This window comes from Salvelinus alpinus, chromosome 19, assembly GCF_045679555.1.
Source record: "Salvelinus alpinus chromosome 19, SLU_Salpinus.1, whole genome shotgun sequence".
Taxonomy (NCBI): Eukaryota; Metazoa; Chordata; class Actinopteri; order Salmoniformes; family Salmonidae; genus Salvelinus; species Salvelinus alpinus.
The window spans coordinates 44,490,381-44,512,198 of record NC_092104.1 but is presented as its reverse complement, the minus strand read 5'-3'; the positions used below and the strand labels follow the sequence as shown (position 1 = coordinate 44,512,198).

The 21,818-nt window shown below is 44.2% G+C and overlaps 1 protein-coding gene and 1 pseudogene across 1 annotated transcript in view; both read left to right on the top strand.

The window, feature by feature from the left end:
* LOC139545729 (small G protein signaling modulator 1-like) overlaps positions 1–21,818 on the top strand; it is an 83,932-nt gene that overhangs the window by 21,136 nt on the left and 40,978 nt on the right. The window contains exon 3 of the mRNA XM_071353807.1: positions 12,819–12,894. Within this exon, the coding sequence (XP_071209908.1) occupies positions 12,819–12,894 (76 nt within the window). The remainder of the gene's footprint in view (positions 1–12,818; positions 12,895–21,818) is intronic.
* LOC139545984 (toll-like receptor 13) lies at positions 8,372–9,128 on the top strand (annotated as a pseudogene).

Genomic DNA, 21,818 nt, shown 5'->3' with positions numbered 1-21,818 from the left:
GGATGGAATTGCAGAATCTCCACATGAGACCTGGATGGAGTCTGAGGACAAAGTGAGGGAAATCATCACTGAGAAACTGAAGATGGACCACAGGAAGATTGAGGTGGAGCGTGCCCGCAGGATTGGAAAACCCACAACCGGCCCAGGTGAGAGGCCCAGGCCAATAGTGGTCAAGTTCCTGAGGTTCAAGGACAAGGTACTGTAGCTGTTCTGGCAAGAGCCAAGAACTTGAGAGGAACAGACATTTTCCTCAACGAGGACTATCCTGAAGCTGTGCACCAGGAGAGGAAAGAACTTATCCTAGCCATGAAAGCTGCCAGAGTGTGTGGGGACATTGCTTACACCCAATATTTCTGCTTTGTTTGTTCTTTTCCATATTATGTCTAGATAAGCTACCCTAAAATAGCCTATATTATATGTAGCCTTAGAAATATAGTGTATTCGGAAAGTATTCAGACCCCTTGACTTTTTCCACATTTTGTTACGTTACAGCCTTATTCTAAAATGTATTAAATTACACACAATACCCCATAAAGACAAAGCGAAAACAGGTTTTTAGAATTTTTTTCAAATGTAAAAGAAACAGACCCTTTGTTATTAGACTTGAAATTGAGCCTCCCGAGTAGCGCAGTGGTCTAAGGCACTGCAGTGCTTGAGGCGTCCCTACAGATCCGTGTTCGACTCCGGGCTGTGTCACAGCCGCCCGCGACCAGGAGACCCATGAGGCGACTCACAACTGGCCCAGCGTCGTCTGGGTTAGCAGAGGGTTTGGCCTGCTGGGATGTCCTTATCCCATCGCGCTCTAGCGACTCATGTGGCGGGCCGGGTGCATGCACGCTGACACTGGCTTCTGGGTTAAGCGCCCAGTGTGTCAAGAAGCAGTGCGGCTTGGCAGGGTCGTGTTTCGAAGGACGCATGGCTCTCGACCTTCGCCACTTCCGAGTCCATACGGGAGTTGCAGCGATGGGACAAGACTGTTACTACCAATTGGATATATCATGAAATTGGGGAGAAAAAAGGGAATAAATATAATTGAGATGGTTTGGGATGAGTTGGACCGCCGAGTGAAGGAAAAGCAGCGAACAAGCTTAGCATGTATGAGAACTCCTTCAAGACTGTTGGAAAAGCTTCCAGGTTGTCATTGTAAATAAGAATTTGTTCTTAACTGACTTGCCTAGTTAAATAAAGGTTAAATCAAATAAAAATTCCAGGGGAAGCTGGTTGAGAGAATGCCAAGAGTCTGCAAAGCTGTCGTCAAGGCAAAGGGTGGCTACTTTGACAAATCTCAAATATATTTTGATTTGCTTAAGACTTTTTGATTACTACATGATTCCATATGTGTTCTTTCATAGTGTTGATGTCTTCACTATTATTCTACAATGTAGAAAATAGTAAAAATAAAGAAAAACCCTTGAATGAGTAGGTGTGTCCAAACTTTTGACTGGTACTGTATATATAAAAAAAAATATATAGAATTTATATATTTACAAAAAAATTATGGGGGATTGGAAATGATGCAGACAATTGCATTGATGGAAGCCACAGTCTATCTGCAATATTAAAGCTGATCTACCCCTTGTTCACCCATGGCTGTGTGGCCACATATGCCTCCAAGTCAATCATCAAGTTTGCAGACGAAACAACAGTAGTAGGCCTGATTACCAACAATGACAAGACAGCCTACAGGAAGGATGTGAAGGTCCTGGTGGAGTGGTGCCAAGAAAATAACTTCTCCCTTAATGTCAACAAAAACTAAGGAACTGATCATGGACTTCAGGAGACATCAGAGGGAGCACGCCCCCATCCACATTGACGATAGAGAAGGTGAAAAGCTTCATGTTCCTCGGCGTACACAGCGCCTCTTCAACCTCAGGAGGCTGAAGAAATTTGGCCTGGTTCCTAAGACCCTCACAGATGCACCATTGAGAACATCCTGTCGGGCTTTCCAGAGGGTGGTCACCAGGGGCACACTGCCTGCCCTCCAAGACACCTATAGCACCTATGTCACAAGAAGGCCAAAAAGATAATCAAGGAAATCAACCCCCTGAGCCATGGCCTTGATTGGAGTCCACCTGTGGTAAATTCAATTGATTTGGACATGAATTGGAGCAAAAACCAAGCCATGAGGTCGAAGGAAATGTCAGTAGAGCTCCGAGACAGGATTGTGTCGAGGCAGAGATCTGGGGAAGGGTACCAAAACATTTCTGCAGCATTGAAGGTCCCCAAGAACATAGTGTCCTTCATCATTCTTAAATGGAAGAAGTTTGGAACGACCAAGGCTCTTCCTGGAGCTGATCGCCCGGCCAAACTGAGCAATCGGGGGAGAAGGGCCTTGGTCAGGGAGGTGACCAAGAACCCGATGCTCACTCTGACAAAGTTCCAGAGTTCCTCTGTGGAGATGGGAGAACCTTACAGAGGGACAACCATCTCTGCAGCACTACACCAGTCGGGCTTTTATGGTAGAGTGGCCAGACGGAAGCCACTCCTCAGTAAAAGGCACATGACAGCCCGCTTGGAGTTTGCCAAAATGTGCCTAAAGGACTCTCAGACATTGAGAAATGAGATTCTCTGGTCTGATGAAAGAAAGATTGAACTCTTTGGCCTGAATGTTAAGTGTCACGTCTGTAGGAAACCAGGCACCGCTCATCACCTGGCCAGTACCATCCCTACGGTGAAGCATGGTGGTGGCAGCATCATGCTGTGGGGATATTTTTCAGTGGCAGGGAGTTGTCCAACCTGACAGAGCTTGAGAGGATCTTTAGAGAATAATGGGAGAAACTCTCCAAATGAAGGGCTGCCAATCTCATAGTGCCATACCCAAGAAGACTCGAGTCTGTAATCGCTGCCAAAGGTGATTCAAGAAAGTACTGAGTAAAGGGTCTGAATACTTATGTAAATGTTATTTCTATTGTAATAAATTTGCACATATCTAAAAACTTGTTTTTGCTTTGTCATTATGGGGTATTGTGTGTAGATACGTTTAAAAGTGAAGGGGTCTGAATTTGTTGATGATTCAACCCTATGCGCGTCAGCAACCACAGCTAGTGAAATCTCTGCAACCCTAAACAATGAGTTGTAGACAGTTTTAGAATGGGTGGCCATTAATAAACTGGTCCTGAAGATCAGTTTACTAAGACCATTGTATTTGGTACAAATCATTACCTTAGTTCTAGACCTCAGTTGAATCTGGTAATGAATGGTGTGGCTGTTGAGCAAGTTAAGGAGACTAAATTACTTGGTGTTACCTTAGATTGTAAATGTCATTGTAAAAATATATTGATTCAATGGTTGCAAAGATGGTGAGAGGTCTGTCTGTCATAAAGAAATGCTCTGCTTTTTTGACACCACACTCCACAAAGCAAGTCCTGCAGGCTCAAGTTTGATTTTATCTTGATTATTGTCCAGTCATATGGTCAAGTGTTTGCTCTTCATTGTAATCAGAGGGCTAATATCAATACTATGCATGCCAGTCTGTCTTTGCTAAGAGTTGAAGAGAGACTGAGTGCATCACTTCTTTTTATAAGAAACATTAATGTGTTGGAAATTCCAAATGGTTTGCGTAGTCAATGTACACACAGCACTGACACACACGCTTGGGGTATTTTCACAGTCCCCAAGTCCAGAACAAGCATTTTGCGACACTCGCAATAACATCTGCTAAATATGTGTATGCGACCAATAAAATTTGATTTGAACATATTCAAAGAAAACATACAGTATTATCCAGAGCCATGACTGCATGGAACTCCCTTCCATCTCATATAGCGCAAGTGAACAGCAAACCTGGGTTCACAAAACAAAGAAGGCAACACCTCACGGTACAACGCCTCTCTCCCATGTAAACCTACTTTTTGTGTGTATGTACCATTGGAAAATAATTTTGGTTCCAACCAATCATTTCATTCTGCACAGAACCATATTGTTTTTTGTTCTGTTTCATTTTTAAACTTTGAATTCAAGTTTGTTACAGTAATCTCATTAAATTACTTCACCAATTAGTGCGGATAGAGCAGGCAAACTAGTTGTTTACATGCATGATGGACAGACAAGTGTAGCCTATGGCGCAAGATGTGACTGAAATGTTGCAGGTGGGGAGAGAGCGAGAGAGGGTTGAGGAGGAGGCTTGAAGAGCTGGGCATCTTGTTATGACATGCATTATCTGAATTAGGTCCACATAATTATACCTAGAGGATTGGCTTCTATGAAGGCACTTTGAATGTCCTTTTGAGCTAGCTAGCTAACAAGCTTGAGCTAGGTAGCTAACAAGCTTGTGTGTGCAGAGCGGTACCAGAATTAAAAACACGTTTTACCTTTTAGTAGTTAATAAATCTAACGTGAAACATGATAAGTAGGCCTATAGTATCCTTAACTGTGCCTGACCACCTTGATTCGGTGTTATGTAGCAAAATTTGAAATTGTGTTTTTGACATTGGATAAAAGCAGACACAGAGATACAAAATGGTATATCATACACTGCATTTGAAGAACAATGGGAAAGTAATTCTGCTTTGAAAGTTGATAAACTTGTAATCCCTCTTTTGAGAAAATGGCCCTTGAATGTTTTGGTACACCTACTGGAGAGAGCTTTGTCTACACCTATTCAGCATTGTTCACACCCTCCTAAGCCTTAGCCCCACCCATCTCTTTAAGGATTCACATGTGAGGTCATGTGCTAAACAGTGAGTAGTGTAGTAAAGCTTAAGACTAAAAGTTGGAGACTACAATAAGAAAAAATTCCAGGTGAACAGAAAGTTTCCAGATAACAAATATTTTATAAATATTAGATGACGCTTACCCAGACACACTTGTCTAAATTGATGGGTCATGTGAAAGAAATGCTATAACCCCAGCCACATCTTGCTAAGTGGATAGGTCTCTACAGAAGGTGTAAACGGTACAGGCAAATGGTTACTTGCATAGTAGCTATATCAAAAATAGATGGTGTCAATATGAAGAAAATAAGAAAAAGTGTCAATGCCAGTAGAGAAAGAACAAAATAATATACAGTATGTACAAGAACAATAACGATATCATTGATACTGGTGATAGATGCGTACAATCGTGTAAAGTGGCTGAGCAGCAGGATAACAAATAAATAGTAGCCCCAATGTATGGCGTGTGTGTTAGGAGAGTGAATAGAGGCACTGCAGATAGTGCTGATGACTGGGAACTCGCCCCCCAGTGATGACCTGGTCCGTTGAAACCACGCATGAACAAGGGAATCTATATTCGGAGAGCCTGTTTCTGTCCTGCCCTTGACTTTGGTGCAGGGCATGTGATGTCCATAGCCTCTTCATCGCAAAACTCCCTGATCTTCTCAAAAAGATACGTTTGTCTAGCTGTGTCCAGTCCAAGTGGTGATTGTACAGGCAGACCATCTATGGGAGGAATGATGTCAGTGTTGCGCAGGAGCTGAAACCTGGTCCCGACTGAGTCCGAACGCTCCTCGGCAACAACAACACCAGGCTCCAGAGCATCGAAGCTGTAAAACAGGAAATAAGAAAACAAATTGAGAAGAAATTACAACCTTGCAAAACATCATTTCACCTCTCAAGTTTAGATAAGAAGAATAACCTTATACAATGCAATGAAAATGACATTCTCCTGAAGTGTTGGTACTGCTTGATCTGTGGCAGCGGCCTGAAGTACGGAGTCAGGTGTTGTTGCCAGCCATAGCTTTTCACTAGCACCGTACCATCCTCTAGTCCAAACAGCTATGGGATGTTGACCCCTGTCGCAGTGCTGTCCTTCACAACACCAGCAATCTCGAGACTGTTATTTTTTTGACCAATGCAGTTATCACAATTCAGGTCCACACGTGTTTCCCCAATTCCGTAGTTGGTGAATATATGGTGCAAATACAGAAATAATGTGAGATCAATAAAATTAGTGCCAATCATGTTGGAGGTAAATTAAATAATCAAAACGTGTTGTTTATGCTTTACATACCAAGTGTTCTACTGATGCTGAAAGACAAATTCTAGATACAAATATTTTAACATAGCATTTTAGCATAGTGGCAGGTTGCCTAGTTGTTAGAGCATTGGGTCAGTAACCAAAATGTTGCTGGATCGAATCCCCGAGCTGACAAGGTAAAAATCTGTCGTTAGCTGGTTAGTTAGCTAACATTAGTCTATAACTAGCAATGCAAATGGCTTTCTGAGATATTACTTCACAGATCATACATGTAATGTTAGCTTAAGTGCCAGCCACCTAATGTTAGCTAGCTAGAAGCTTGAACTTGCATTGAAAACAACATTCTGACAAAATTAGAAATGTATAATTTTTGAATCTGTAGATATACTCTTACCCGTTACATGAATGAACGCTTCGCGGCAGACTATAATCCCTTTCATTATATAAGACGTCCTGTGTAGTTTCTGTTTGTTTTGTACAGCTTGCTTGGCCCATTTTGTCAAGTCACTCTGGTTCACACTGACCATGTGCAATGCCACAAAAATCGTCATCCTGAAAGTAGTCCATCACAACTTTTTCCCACTGACCTTTGTCGATAGCGCCTGATAAATTCATAGCAGCAATATTATTGAGAGCAGTAGCAACACATTTGCAGGTTTCAATGGCTAACGTTATATCTTTTGCAAAAATGTAAAAAAAATACTGTTTTTGCTTTGTCAGTATGGAGTATTGTGTGTAGATGGATAAGGGGGAACGCAATTTAATCTCTTTTGGAATAAAGCTGTAACGTAACAAAATGTGGAAAAAGGCAAGGGTTCTGAATACTTTCCGAATGCACTGTCTGCAAATAGGTCCCGTGTTTGTGTTTTACACCTCCAGCAGAATAGTTACATTTGTGTGCATGATATTCAGTTTCACTGGCATATAGTATGTTCCATGGATGGTCTTAAACTGCAGTCATTTATGTCTGGGATTATATAAACATGACTGGGCATTTTATCATATCTGTATCCATTCATCATCATCAATAGCGTCTCCCTGGTCTTCCTCACATTTTTGTTTTACTTGTGTGTCATCAGGAAAAGCCTCTATCAACCCTTGATACAGTTTGGAAATCAACTTTAGAGGTTTGTCAGACTGCCTTAAAATAGTTTCAATCTTTGAAGCTTCTTGCTTGTCCAGTGTTTGTCGCAGAGAAAATAGTGTTGTATTTGCTAAAATTCCCCTCAGCTCCATCACAGACTGGTCTTCCCTGGCTGCCTGACCCTGATGACACCCCTGTCACCATCTGATCCTGCTCAGATGAGGCATGTCAAAGAATTACATTGGTGTACACGTTATATTATCCATGAATATAATCAATTACCATCATGAAATTACCATCATTCCCAGATCCCAGACTGTAGTCTATCCATCAACTCAAGATGGAACTTTGTATCCATTCACTGATTATAATATACTGCAAAATGTACCTGAGCTCTGTAGAGTGGTCTTTCCTGGCTGTCTGACCCTGCAGGGACACCTGTCACCATCTCATCCTGCTAAGACGTGATGAGCATAGTGTTGCGTACTGACTGTGCACCATGACAGTGACACCTGTAGAGCTGTTTATACCGTGTCAGTGTGAAAAGTAGGGAATTAGCTAGGGAATCTGACAGATTGATAACGTTACATTGCTATACTGACTAATAAAAACGCAGAAAAAACGTCAGAATGTCGGTCTTCAATCATTTGGCTGCTGGTTTCATCGTTTGATTCAGGTCTAGTGTGATTGAGTCAAAAATAATAGCTAAAGTCAGTGAGCTAGCTAGCTAGCTAACTTTAGCTAACTTTTGACTAGCTCTGCTAACTAATGGTACAATGATATATCATCAAATTTACTTCCGTTGAAATGGGACAAAACAACGGCTACAAAACATTTCCATACACACGACAGCTGTTAGATACTGCTACCTGACATATTGCTAGAGGCTAGCTAGAGCTGAACTCGCTGTGGTAGCTAATAGCTAGCTAACTAGCTGCTAGTCTTTCATTCACTTCAGTTGAGGGGGGATGAAACATTAACTAACGTAACATGTCAGTTACTTTAGTAGCTCAGCACTGGGAGTAAATATTTATTTTTCTGTCAAACAGCAGTTACCTTGCTAGCTACATCAGTCAACTAAAGAGTAGCCAGTTTCAGCCTGCTTGCTTTTACAACTCTGAGAAAAAGTGCAACACAGACAGCAGCTGCTTCTGTTCATCTCTCCTATGCTGGTCCTATACGCCAGCCTTTCAGAAGCATTGACTTCATACAGCATGTCCGTATGCTCTGCGGTGTCTGTGCGGTCCTATATTCAGCAGGCTGAAACCGGAAAAAAGCCAACCTGACCTCCCTGAGGCGTCCGCATGGTCCTATAGCATACGTTTTGTAGCCACGTTTTGTATCACAGCGCAATTAGAAAACTATTTCAGAATGTGGGGAGGTCATGTCACCCCCGTGCCCAGTGAAAGTTGTGCCCCGGTGAAAACAGACAACCAATGGCAAGTTGTTGATGCCTATGATTATGCCTGTATCATCCCAGTTGACCGAAGAGGTACCAAACTGTTGGACCTTGACACCCACTACTGTTCAATAGACATAGGCTTCTACTACTTAATCTCCACCACTTATCTGCGTTTCCTCATCCTGATGGGGTCCTTTACCTACTATCTCCTGAGATGGAAGGTGGTCTATGCCTACTACCTCTTCCTGGCTTATCTCCACGATACAAAGAGGAGGAAGACACATGAGCCTCATTGAGGTCAGTACGATGCCATTGTCTCCTACAATGCCCACGATGAGCCTTGGGTCCTGAGGGAGCTTCTGCCAAAGCTGGAGAGAGAGCAGCGCTGGAGGTTGTCTGCACCACCGGTACTTCGAGCCAGGCAAACCCATCATAGACAACATCACAGAAGCCATCTCCGGGAGCCGCAAGACCATCGGCGTGATCAGTCGTCCCTACCTGGAGAGTGAGCTCCATGAGCAGAAGCATGTGCTGATCCTGGTGTTTCTAGATTAGTTCCCGTCCTACCATCGCATGATGAGGCTGGTGAAAAGACTCACCTACTTGAGCTGGCCCAGAGCTGGGGAGCACACTGGGGTCTTCTGGGAGAAAGTCCGGGTGGCTTTGGAGACCAGGGACTGCCCTGCTGAGGGGAAACCCATCCTCTCCGGGGTGGAGAGGGCATGATAGTGACATTCTAAATGTAAAGCAACTTGACCTGAAGCTGGACCAAAAAATATATATAATAAGTTAAATGAAAGTCTAAATGTATAAACTGCAATATTATTGCCAACAGAGGGATATTAACTAATGTGTATATGTACTATAATCAGAAACTGAGTTGGGCAAATATTATGCAATTTCGTGATGAGGTGTACAGATAATTAATTTGACCTATATTGTCAGAGCAAAATAATCCTGCAGCAACAGGATTTTAACGTTTAGTCCATAATGTTGCTTTATCGGTGGTTAAACTATTAGCTTGCCAATGTAACTGTTATGAAAGTTGTATTGTCAATTTGTTTTTGGTATTTAAACACCACTTTAAAACGTGTACATGACACTGCAACAAAATTCCCCCATGCGGACAATAAAGTCAGTAAAGTCAAAGTAGGCTACATGAAAAGTGCAATACTGTTTATATAACCGTGTTGGTAATGATTGGGGGGGGAAATTATACAGTTACATATCAGGATATTATTTTTGACGCTATATATTGTTTCGTTTTGACAATATCGCAATATTATTTCTGCTATAGTTGGCTGTACCTGCAACAAAACTCCAGTATTTTTCCTTCATAGTTTGTTCTCCATATTCTTTGTTTTCAGCACTTATTTCCATGACTGATCAAAGCTCATTTTCACATGGCTCCCTTGTCCCTCTGCAGCAGACATGGTAAACAATATATTTGGACCATGGAACCGCAATAAAATCTCAATATTGTATCGCAATACATATACAATTGTGAGAATCGCACGTGTTAATGCGTGAGTGTGGGTTTTCAGGGAATTTATGTAAATCGCTAAGCTCATCTGCATTTCCTGCGGTGCAGGAAAATTCTCACCAACGAAAGAGTGATTGTATTCAGATCCTACATCTGTAGAATATGATGTTTTCACTTCCCTAATTTTCTCTTCACCTCCCTACCCTAATTTTTCTGTTTTGTCTCATTTTGTTAATTATGAGAACTCTAGAGATCGGCAGCCTAGTGGTTAGAGTGTTGGGCCTGTAACCAAAATGTTGCTGGATCGAATCCCCGAGCTGATAAGGTAAAAATCTGTCTTTAGCTGGTGTTAGCTTTTTAGTTAGCTAACATTAGGCTATAACTAGCAATGCAAATGGCTTTCTGAGATAATATTACTTCACAGATCATACATGTAACGTTAGCTAATGTGCCAGCCACCTAATGTTAGCTAGCTAGCTAACAGTAAGCTTTAACTTGTATTCTGCCCCTGAGCAAGGCAGTTAACCCACTGTTCAACGGGCGCCGAAGACGTGGATGTCAATTAAGGCAACCCCCCGCACCTCTCTGATCAAAACAAATCAAAGTTGATTTGTCACGTGCTCCGAATACAACAGATGTAGACCTTACAGTGAAATGCTTACTTACAGGCTCTAGCCAACAGTGCAAAAAAAGGTATTAGGTGAACAATAGGTAAGTAAAGAAAATAAAAACAACAGTAAAAAAGACAGTGAAAAATAACAGTAGCGAGGCTATATACAGTAGCGAGGCTATATACAGTAGCGAGGCTATAACAGTAGCGAGGCTATATGCAGGCACCGGTTAGTCGGGCTGATTTGAGGTAGTATGTACATGTATGGTTAAAGTGACTATGCATATATGATAAACAGAGAGTAGCAGTAGCGTAAAAGAGGGGTTGAAGGGTGGCGGGTGGCGGGACACAATGCAGATAGTCCAGTTAGCCAATGTGCGGGGGCACTGGTTGGTCGGGCCAATTGAGGTAGTATGTACATGAATGTATAGTTAAAGTGACTATGCATATATGATAAACAAAGAGTAGCAGCAGCGTAAAATGAGGGGTTGGGGGGGCACACCATGCAAATAGTCCAGGTAGCCATTTGATTACCTTTTCAGGAGTCTTATGGCTTGGGGGTAGAAAATGTTGAGAAGCCTTTTTGTCCTAGACTTGGCACCTCGGTACCGCTTGCCATGCGGTAGTAGAGAGAACAGTCTATGACTGGGGTGACTGGGGTCTTTGACAATTTTTAGGGCATTCATCTGACACCGCCTGGTGTAGAGGTCCTGGATGGCAGGCAGCTTAGCCCCAGTGATGTAATTGGCCGTACGCACTACCCTCTGTAGTGCCTTGTGGTCGGAGGCCGAGCAATTGCCGTACCAGGCGGTGATGCAACCAGTCAGGATGCTCTCGATGTTGCAGCTGTAGAACGTTTTGAGGATCTGAGGACCCATGCCAAATCTTTTTAGTTTCCCGAGGGGAATAGGCTTTGTCGTGCCCTCTTCACGACTGTCTTGGTGTCAAATGCGGAAGACACATTTCAGTTGAATGCATTCAGTTGTACAACTGACTAGGTATCCCCTTTCCCTGACTAGTTATCTATATGACACAGTGCATTTGCACTGAGCAGGGCTCGAACTCTCAACCTTCTGCACCACATCACACACCATTCACAGCCAACCGTCTTAGCCAACAGATCAAGGAAGTGGAACTCCGGGAATGTGGTGCCACCAATGTACTCCAGCCATCATGTTATGGGAACGTTTTACTTCCACAAACTGAAATGGCTGTGTGTTTGTTTGTGACCCGACTTAACGCCAAAAGACTCCCCACTGATCTAAGCCTAGGAATTAGCAAGTTACCGTGCAGGTCTCAGGCAAGGCTACTCTGTTACACTCATGACAGACAATAATACTTCCACATCTGTTTAACCATACTATATTAACAATCAGAGATACACAATCAAGTCATTTCTGCTTCTGCTTCAATGGAACATTGAACTTTTAATCCGCCCTCCGTAGTGATATTCAATGCTCCTCTGTCTGCACAGCTGTGCGTGTGTGTCTGTGTCTTTGTGTTCTCTAGGCAGGCACCACCTCTCGTTGTGCAGGGTAATATCTCCTCAGAGGAAAGACTCATTACAACAGGAAATGAGTGCTATCTGGGCTTCTCTATATGCAGGCTGATTTCCCAGATGTAGAGCAGTGGCAGTGCTAGGAGATGTCCCCGTATTCACCAGGGTCAGAGTAATCAGTCATCTTGGGTGTAGGTCTGATGTTGTCCCTGTGAGCACAGCCTGTGTCCAGGTCAGCAAGGGGGAAACCACGGTTTCGATAAAACCAAACCCTTCAAATGAGTCGTACTCTGACCCCCTCCTCCCGCTTTTTTCCCCCCGAAGCTGTGTCTGCACGAGTGAGGTTTCTGCTATATCTGACGTCACTGACTCAATTGCAGGTGTCGTATGGTGCCAGCCTCAATGATACATGAAATGCCGGCGACACTGTGCTCTCACGCTCTCTTTCTCCATTCACATCTAAAGAGATTTGATTATAAAGCCAGGCTGTGAGGTGGGCCCCAGAGGTGTGGGTATAGTAGCTAGTATAGTAGCCACCAAGTAGCCCACTCACCTAACCACCCAACCTCAACCCTCTTCAGCCCTATCCATCTGAGATCAGCTTGATGCGAGCTGGGTGACTCATTCATCTAACTTGGCGTGTACTCTTGGCACGCACTCATCTCATTCTCTCTCACTCTCTCCTTTCCTCCTTCCCTCCACCCCTCCTATCTCTTACCAATGTTGAAAAAATGCTGTAGAAATGTACTGGTAAATCCTTTCCTCGTTTCCGTAGACTAGTGGTTTCATCGAGAATGTCTGAATGTCTCCCTCTGTCATTCACAGGTGAAGCAGATCATGGAGGAGGCTGTCACCAGGAAGTTTGTACATGAAGACAGCAGCCACATTGTCTCGTTTTGTGGTGAGATTCGACTATTGGGACATAGTTGTTCATTAATCACCTAAAAATATAATCTTTGGTCATTGTGCCAATCAGAAGGAACAGGTCTCCTGTCAGACATGAGTCAGTCAGCTCCCATAGGCCAGGTGTTTTTTCAGATGTACACTGAGTGGACAAAACATTAACACCTGCACTTTCCATTACATAGACCGACCAGGTGAAACCAGGTGAAAGCTATGATCCCTTATTGATGTCACTTGTTAAATCCACTTCAATCAGTGTAGATGAAGGGGAGGAGACAGATTAAAGAAGGATTTTTAAGCCTTGAGACAATTGAGACATGAATTGTGTATGTTTACCATTCAGAGGGTGAATGGACAAGACAAAATATTTAGGTGCCTTTGAATGGGGTATGGTAGTAGGTGCAAGGCGCACCGGTTTGTGTCAAGAACTGCAACGCTGCTGGGTTTTTCACGCTCAACAGTTTCCCGTGTGTATCAAGAATGGTCCACCACTCAAAGGACATCCAGCCAACTTGACACAACTGTAGGAAGCATTGGAGTCAACACGGGCCAGCATCCCTGTGGAACGCTTTCAACACCTTGTAGAGTCCATGCCCTGACGAATTGAGGCTGTTTTGAGGGCAAAAAAGGGGGGGGGGGGTGCAACTCAATTTTAGGAAGGTGTTCCTAATGTTTTATACACTCAGTGTATATTTGGTATAAGAATAATATTGGTTTCACATTTTCTGGTACCTTTAAAATATGTCTATAAAACCTGCCATCGCAAAGAGAATCTGTCAGAATCATGTCATTGCAACCATTGCTGGGAAGCCTCTTATGTAACACAGCCAGGGAACAAGGTCGTCAAGCCCTGTGAAGAGTTTAGGTGATTTAACACTTTTGTAGAAAAAGGCTTGTTGTAAGCATAAGGATAGGTGATAATGACAATCTGTTGCACTGCATTGGGGTGTGAAAGAATCATCTCACAGTCACTCAGAGATTCTGCACAGACTCTGACCTGGGGGAGGTTGGGTGACGTGTTAGTCATCAAGCCTCACTGACATCCAACCGAGGTCCTCAGGCTATTTTATCAACTGATAAAAGTGGCAAAGGAAGATACCAAATCTGCATATCACGTCAACCTGTGGGTGGAACGTTTGAGCGGCTGCTAGCTGATAACTGTGAGATCCATCTCTAAGGATCTCCCTTCCCACAACAACAGTAGAGTAGCTTGCCTTTTAACATTTACATTTTTACATTTACATTTAAGTCATTTAGCAGACGCTCTTATCCAGAGCGACTTACAAATTGGTGCATTCACCTTATGATATCCAGTGGAACAACCACTTTACAATAGTGCATCTAACTCTTTTAAGGGGGGGGGGGGGGGGTTAGAAGGATTACTTTATCCTATCCTAGGTATTCCTTAAAGAGGTGGGGTTTCAGGTGTCTCCGGAAGGTGGTGATTGACTCCGCTGACCTGACGTCGTGAGGGAGTTTGTTCCACCATTGGGGTGCCAGAGCAGCGAACAGTTTTGACTGGTCTGAGCGGGAACTGTACTTCCTCAGAGGTAGGGAGGCGAGCAGGCCAGAGGTGGATGAACGCAGTGCCCTTGTTTGGGTGTAGGGCCTGATCAGAGCCTGAAGGTACGGAGGTGCCGTTCCCCTCACAGCTCCGTAGGCAAGCACCATGGTCTTGTAGCGGATGCGAGCTTCAACTGGAAGCCAGTGGAGAGAGCGGAGGAGCGGGGTGACGTGAGAGAACTTGGGAAGGTTGAACACCAGACGGGCTGCGGCGTTCTGGATGAGTTGTAGGGGTTTAATGGCACAGGCAGGGAGCCCAGCCAACAGCGAGTTGCAGTAATCCAGACGGGAGATGACAAGTGCCTGGATAAGGACCTGCGCCGCTTCCTGTGTGAGGCAGGGTCGTACTCTGCGAATGTTGTAGAGCATGAACCTACAGGAACGGGTCACCGCCTTGATGTTAGTTGAGAACGACAGGGTGTTGTCCAGGATCACGCCAAGGTTCTTAGCACTCTGGGAGGAGGACACAATGGAGTTGTCAACCGTGATGGCGAGATCATGGAACGGGCAGTCCTTCCCCGGGAGGAAGAGCAGCTCCGTCTTGCCGAGGTTCAGCTTGAGGTGGTGATCCGTCATCCACACTGATATGTCTGCCAGACATGCAGAGATGCGATTCACCACCTGGTTATCAGAAGGGGGAAAGGAGAAGATTAATTGTGTGTCGTCTGCATAGCAATGATAGGAGAGACCATGTGAGGATATGACAGAGCCAAGTGACTTGGTGTATAGCGAGAATAGGAGAGGGCCTAGAACAGAGCCCTGGGGGACACCAGTGGTGAGAGCACGTGGTGCGGAGACAGATTCTCGCCACGCCACCTGGTAGGAGCGACCTGTCAGGTAGGACGCAATCCAAGCGTGGGCCGCGCCGGAGATGCCCAGCTCGGAGAGGGTGGAGAGGAGGATCTGATGGTTCACAGTATCAAAGGCAGCCGATAGGTCTAGAAGGATGAGAGCAGAGGAGAGAGAGTTAGCTTTAGCAGTGCGGAGCGCCTCCGTGACACAGAGAAGAGCAGTCTCAGTTGAATGACTAGTCTTGAAACCTGACTGATTTGGATCAAGAAGGTCATTCTGAGAGAGATAGCAGGAGAGCTGGCCAAGGACGGCACGTTCAAGAGTTTTGGAGAGAAAAGAAAGAAGGGATACTGGTCTGTAGTTGTTGACATCGGAGGGATCAAGTGTAGGTTTTTTCAGAAGGGGTGCAACTCTCGCTCTCTTGAAGACGGAAGGGACGTAGCCAGCGGTCAAGGATGAGTTGATGAGCGAGGTGAGGTAAGGGAGAAGGTCTCCAGAAATGGTCTGGAGAAGAGAGGAGGGGATAGGGTCAAGCGGGCAGGTTGTTGGGCGGCCGGCCGTCACAAGACGCGAGATTTCATCTGGAGAGAGAGGGGAGAAAGAGGTCAAAGCACAGGGTAGGGCAGTGTGAGCAGAACCAGCGGTGTCGTTTGACTTAGCAAACGAGGATCGGATGTCGTCGACCTTCTTTTCAAAATGGTTGACGAAGTCATCAGCAGAGAGGGAGGAGGGGGGAGGAGGGGGAGGATGATTCAGGAGGGAGGAGAAGGTGGCAAAGAGCTTCCTAGGGTTAGAGGCAGATGCTTGGAATTTAGAGTGGTAGAAAGTGGCTTTAGCAGCAGAGACAGAAGAGGAGAATGTAGAGAGGAGGGAGTGAAAGGATGCCAGGTCCGCAGGGAGGCGAGTTTTCCTCCATTTCCGCTCGGCTGCCCGGAGCCCGGTTCTGGAAGTAAGCAGACCTGGAAGTAAGAGCTTTCCCTCGAGCTCATACACCGTGGTGGCTGTTAGCTCCCCCTTGCATCCCCCCCATGGGCTCTCTGTGTTGTTGTGGCTCTTTTACTCTCACATATTCTACTCTGCTCACGTTTTACACCAAGCTGTCACAATAGAGATGTGTCTGTGCAGAGATCACAGGATGGACCGGTAGGGCGAGGGGTGGAGGAGAGGACTTGCTTGGGCAGGTCACCGGGGAGTAATTAGCCTCTATCATCATGGTCACATTAACAAGTCGCTAAGGCAGGAGCGCCTGGGAAAATGTCAAGCGTTAGCCGTTTGACACGTCTCTTCTTCCTTTTCTCCCCACCAAAAGAACTATTATTCCTTTCACTGCTGTGACAGAGATAGTCAACAGTCATCCAATTGTTAATTAAGCATAGTATTAAAGGTGTGGTCGTGACGTAGCCTGAGTCCGATCTGTTTCTGCTCTTTTGCCAACTCCATAAGGCACCCAGGGTAGTCGTGATTTTGGCACATTGAAGAATTCATCTAAGCCAATATGGTGGTTTAGAATGTGTTTATGTCATTGTGCTGAAATCTCCTGTGAGTGTAGCACTAGATGAGCCGGTCCAGGTCAGCAGCAACACACACTGAGTCCCCTAATGTGTTCTGTTGCCACAGACACGTGCTGATTAGGGGTCATTACTTCAATAGCTGTGATTACCTTTTTAATAAGAGTGCCTGTGTAGCTTGAGGACCGGGTCCAGCCACTCATTTCCTGTGACTGCTTAAACCACAGGGTATGTTTGACGCGGTGAATGTTGCTTTTGTTGCATCGTCCCCGGGTTATGTTGAGCCAAAGTATCACAAAGCCAAGGAGGTTTCACCCTCTGGAATATTGTTTTCAATATTTGAATGTGTTTTCTAATAGCTGGAAAGAGAAGGGGCATCCTATTGAGACCTCTTGAGTTTTATTACAAATGGCGCTTCTCTCCCCTGTAATAATAAGGAAAAGACAACAGAGATAAAGAGAAAGGAAGAGAGAGTAGATACTGTATCAGTGAGTGAATACAGAACACTGCTCCAACATTATGATTACAAAAAACTACTGGACAACTGGAAAATATAATAACAACTCTGATTACATGGTTTCATTTATTATTTGCAGATTTGTAAAAACTTTACAGTTGGTGCTATTTTTATGCATGATAAGTTTAGTTATTCAGTGCAATAATGAACATGGTATGGTAATGATTTTCATATAGGCTATGTTATGAGGATACTGTAGAGCCGGGAGGCTAAGTTGGTAAAGAAAATAGATCACAGGCTGACATTTTTTAGGAAGTCATGGTCAGGTTTTATTATCTCAATATCAAATAATTTACCTTACTGTGATTGGTACCTTACTGTGATTGCTTTCAATTAAAATGGTAAAAAAGAAACCAACATTGCTTCTTAGCAAAGAGCTATTTCTCAAGCAAGAATTTTGCTAGGACTGTCTGGGAGTGGTCTGAGTGGAGAGGAGAAAATGGAAAACTAGCAGTTATTGGCAGAGGGGTTTGGAACTCTCTTATTGGCCTATTAGGGCTGTCCCCGACCCCCAAAAAATCTTGGTTGACAGAGTCATCTGTTCTTTTGACCAATCGATTGGTCAAAATGTTAAAAGTGGATTATTCCATATATAGATGTTTGAATAAAATCAACTATATGTAGGCTACTTTGTCTGATGCTTTAAGCACTGCAATTAAAAATGAAGATACATAAAATACCCTAAAGAGGGAGCCAGAGATCAATATAGCCTAACCAGCAGAAAAAATACCTGTCTCCCGTCCTTCCGCTGCTACTGGCCTTAGCAGATTCTGCCGTTACGCTCCTGAAGTTGCCGGTAATAGGCTACACCAGCGGTCGGCAACCTTTTGCATTTGGAGTGCCGTGTTATCGTACCATTTCTACACATCTGCGTGCCACTTCTGATTTTCATATGCACATTTCCTTGGAACAGTTTCATTTAATTTATAATAAAGTCGAAATATCTCAATCAATGTCATGTGGTTAATCAAAATTCTATCTAAATGAAAATGATACAAATCTAAAAGTAACTTCTATTGCCATTGCCAATATGTAAAAAAAAGCCTACGTAAGGCCAACAAATAAAAACATTGCAGGTAGAAAATATCCTGATAAAAATAAATATCCTATAAATCACATTGGCTACGCATGGCCTGTCTGCAAGGAACTTGAAACATTGTATCAACTATTAACTTGGATCTGGCCTGAAGCTCACACTAGCAAACTTGGCAAAATCTCTGGGCCTTCAGAGTTTCCTGGAGACAGTGAGCTCTGGACAGACACAGCTTTAGGCTATTTGCGCAAGGGATTTCATTTACATTTATTTAACTAAATCAAATCAAATCAAATGTATTTATATAGCCCTTCTTACATCAGCTGATATCTCAAAGTGCTGTACAGAAACCCAGCCTAAAACCCCAAACAGAAAGCAATGCAGGTGTAGAAGCACGGTGGCTAGGAAAAACTCCCTAGGAAGAAACATCGAGAGGAACCAGGCTATGAGGGGTGGCCAGTCCTCTTCTGGCTGTGCCGGGTGGAGATTATAACAGAACATGGCCTAGGCGTCCTAGGGCTCAGGTTCTCCGAGAGAGAGAAAGAAAGAAAGAGAGAATTAGAGAGAGCATACTTAAATTCACACAGGACACCGGATAAGACAGGAGAAGTACTCCAGATATAACAGACTGACCCTAGCCCCCCGACACATAAACTACTGCAGCATAAATACTGGAGGCTGAGACAGGAGTGGTCAGGAGACACTGTGGCCCCATCCGATGATACCCCCGGACAGGGCCAAACAGGCAGGATATAACCCCACCCACTTTGCCAAAGCACAGCCCCCACACCACTAGAGGGATATCTTCAACCACCAACTTACCATCCTGAGACAAGGCCGAGTATAGCCCACAAAGATCTCCGCCACGGCACAACCCAAGGGGGTGCGCCAACCCAGACAGGAAGATCACGTCAGTGACTCAACCCACTCAAGTGACGCACCCCTCCTAGGGACGGCATGGAAGAGCACCAGTAAGCCAGTGACTCAGCCCCTGTAATAGGGTTAGAGGCAGAGAATCCCAGTGGAGAGAGGGGAACCGGCCAGGTAGAGACAGCAAGGGTGGTTCGTTGCTCCAGAGCCTTTCCGTTCGCCTTCACACTCCTGGGCCAGACTATACTCAATCATATGACCCACTGAAGAGATGAGTCTTCAGTAAAGACTTAACGGTTGAGACCGAGTCTGCGTCTCTCACATGGGTAGGCACACCATTCCATAAAAATGGAGCTCTATAGGAGAAAGCCCGGCCTCCAGCTGTTTGCTTAGAAATTCTAGGGACAATTAGGAGGCCTGCGTCTTGTGACCGTAGCCTACATGTAGGTATGTACGGCAGGACCAAATTGGAAAGATAGGTAGGAGCAAGCCCATGTAATGCTTTGTAGGTTAGCAGTAAAACCTTGAAATCAGCCCTTGCCTCAGCCCTTGCCTCACTGGAGTAATATGATCAATTTTCTTGGTTCTAGTCAGGATTCTATCAGCCGTATTTAGCACTAACTGAAGTTTATTTAGTGCTTTATCCGGGTAGCCGGAAAGTAGAGCATTGCAGTAGTCTAACCTAGAAGTAACAAAAGCATGGATTAATTTTTCTGCATCATTTTTGGACAGAAAGTTTCAGATTTTTGCAATGTTACATAGATGGAAAAAAGCTGTCGTTGAAACAGTCTTGATATGTTCGTCAAAAGAGCGATCAGGGTCCAGAGTAACTCCGAGGTCCTTCACAGTCTTATTTGAGACGACTGTACAACCATCAAGATTAATTGTCAGATTCAACAGAAGATCTCTCCTAGAACAAGCATCTCTGTTTAGTCCGAGTTTAAAAGTAGAACATTTGCAGCAATCCACTTCCTTTTGTCTGAAACACAGGCTTCTAGCGAGGGCAATTTTGGGGCTTCACCATGTTTCAATTCTTATTTACAATGATGGCCTACTCCGGCAATGCTGGGCCAATTGTGCACTGCCCTATGGGACTCCCAAACACAGCCGGATGTGATACAGCCTGGATTCGACACCTCTTGGATTGACATGCAGTGCCTTAGACCGCTGCGCCACTCGGGAGCCCCATCAGAAGTAATAATAAGGGATAAGAAGTAATCAGGTGGGCCTTTTTTATGACATGTCTACTGGATCAAAGCATGACATTTTTTCCCCTTTCATGCTGAGTGGGTATCGAAAGAGGGAAAAATCTTTCCATCTCTAATAGGCTATGTTGTGGAGCTATTGTCATTCTCAATGGATGTGAAAACAGACTTTGTTTACTTGCTTTTTGAGGCGAAGACAAAAGTACTTTGAGAAGCTCCACGGTGGTGGTGAGTTAAGACAATCAGAAATAGTATCAGATCCCCAAATGGGCACATTTATAGGCCTACATTTGCACGCAGGCCAGGTAGCCTAGGCCCAGTTCTATGCGTAATCAGGTCCTTACTCAAGATTGACAGGAGCGCTCCAAACATGAAATAAACCCAAACCTTTTCCTCACAAGTGTAGCCTAGGTTGTGCACTCTGCAAATTACGTGTCCACTCCTACAATGACAACGGTAAGACTAATAATAATATATTGAATTCATTAACAGAAATGTCTGTAACCAAACAAACATTGTAGATGAGAAATTAAAATGATGGTACACTAGTAAAGTACTAGTGATACTAATCCTCCGCAATGGATTAGTTCACTCAGACAGGTGTGAATCAGACAGGTGTCTCGTGTACCATCATTTTGTTTTTAGATATTTGCCACTGCTCGACAAAAAAGTATTGATCGACCAAACAATCGACCAGTGGACAAAATGGGGTCAACCCTATGGTCTACTAACTAATCTACCGCATGACGATGTCACCATGGACTAAAAGGGCATTATCATAGTTTTCACAATATTATTCCAACCTCATAGTGTGGAAATTATAAATAAAACATAGGGAAATCACGTTTTTGACTGCACTGGGCCTTTAACATGTATTTTTGTAGTCCTAAAAAAGACGCCTTTATCCTGTTGTAATCTAGTTATTTGATGTTGCTTCAACCAGATAGCAATTACAATATAATGTCCTTTGCGAGGGAGGGAGAGAGAGAGAGAGAGACCTCCATCCACTGCTCTCTCAGTCCCAGTGCTGAAGCTCTCCATCAGCAGGGGTTTCCATGACGACCACGGCCTTCCGCATGTGAGCAGAGCAACAGGATTAGTCCTGAGAGAGAGCTCAAATGTCAACATCGCTCAAGGCATGCCACATAGGCCTTATAGGAAGATGTGTGTGTGTGTGTGTGTGTGTGTGTGTGTGTGTGTGTGTGTGTGTGTGTCTGTGCACTTGTATTTACTGCAAAGCTCACGTTTATGGATAACCTGATAAAAATGTTTGGCTTCTTTGAGCCACTCAGAAGAGCCTCAAGCCGCAAAGCTTTGTCTGAAGTGTCTGTCATGCGGCTGAGTCATAATCACACAGAAGTTACCCACTGGGCACGAACTGGTTGAATCAACACTGTTTCAACGTAATTTGTCACCCTGTTGTGAAGTGGAATC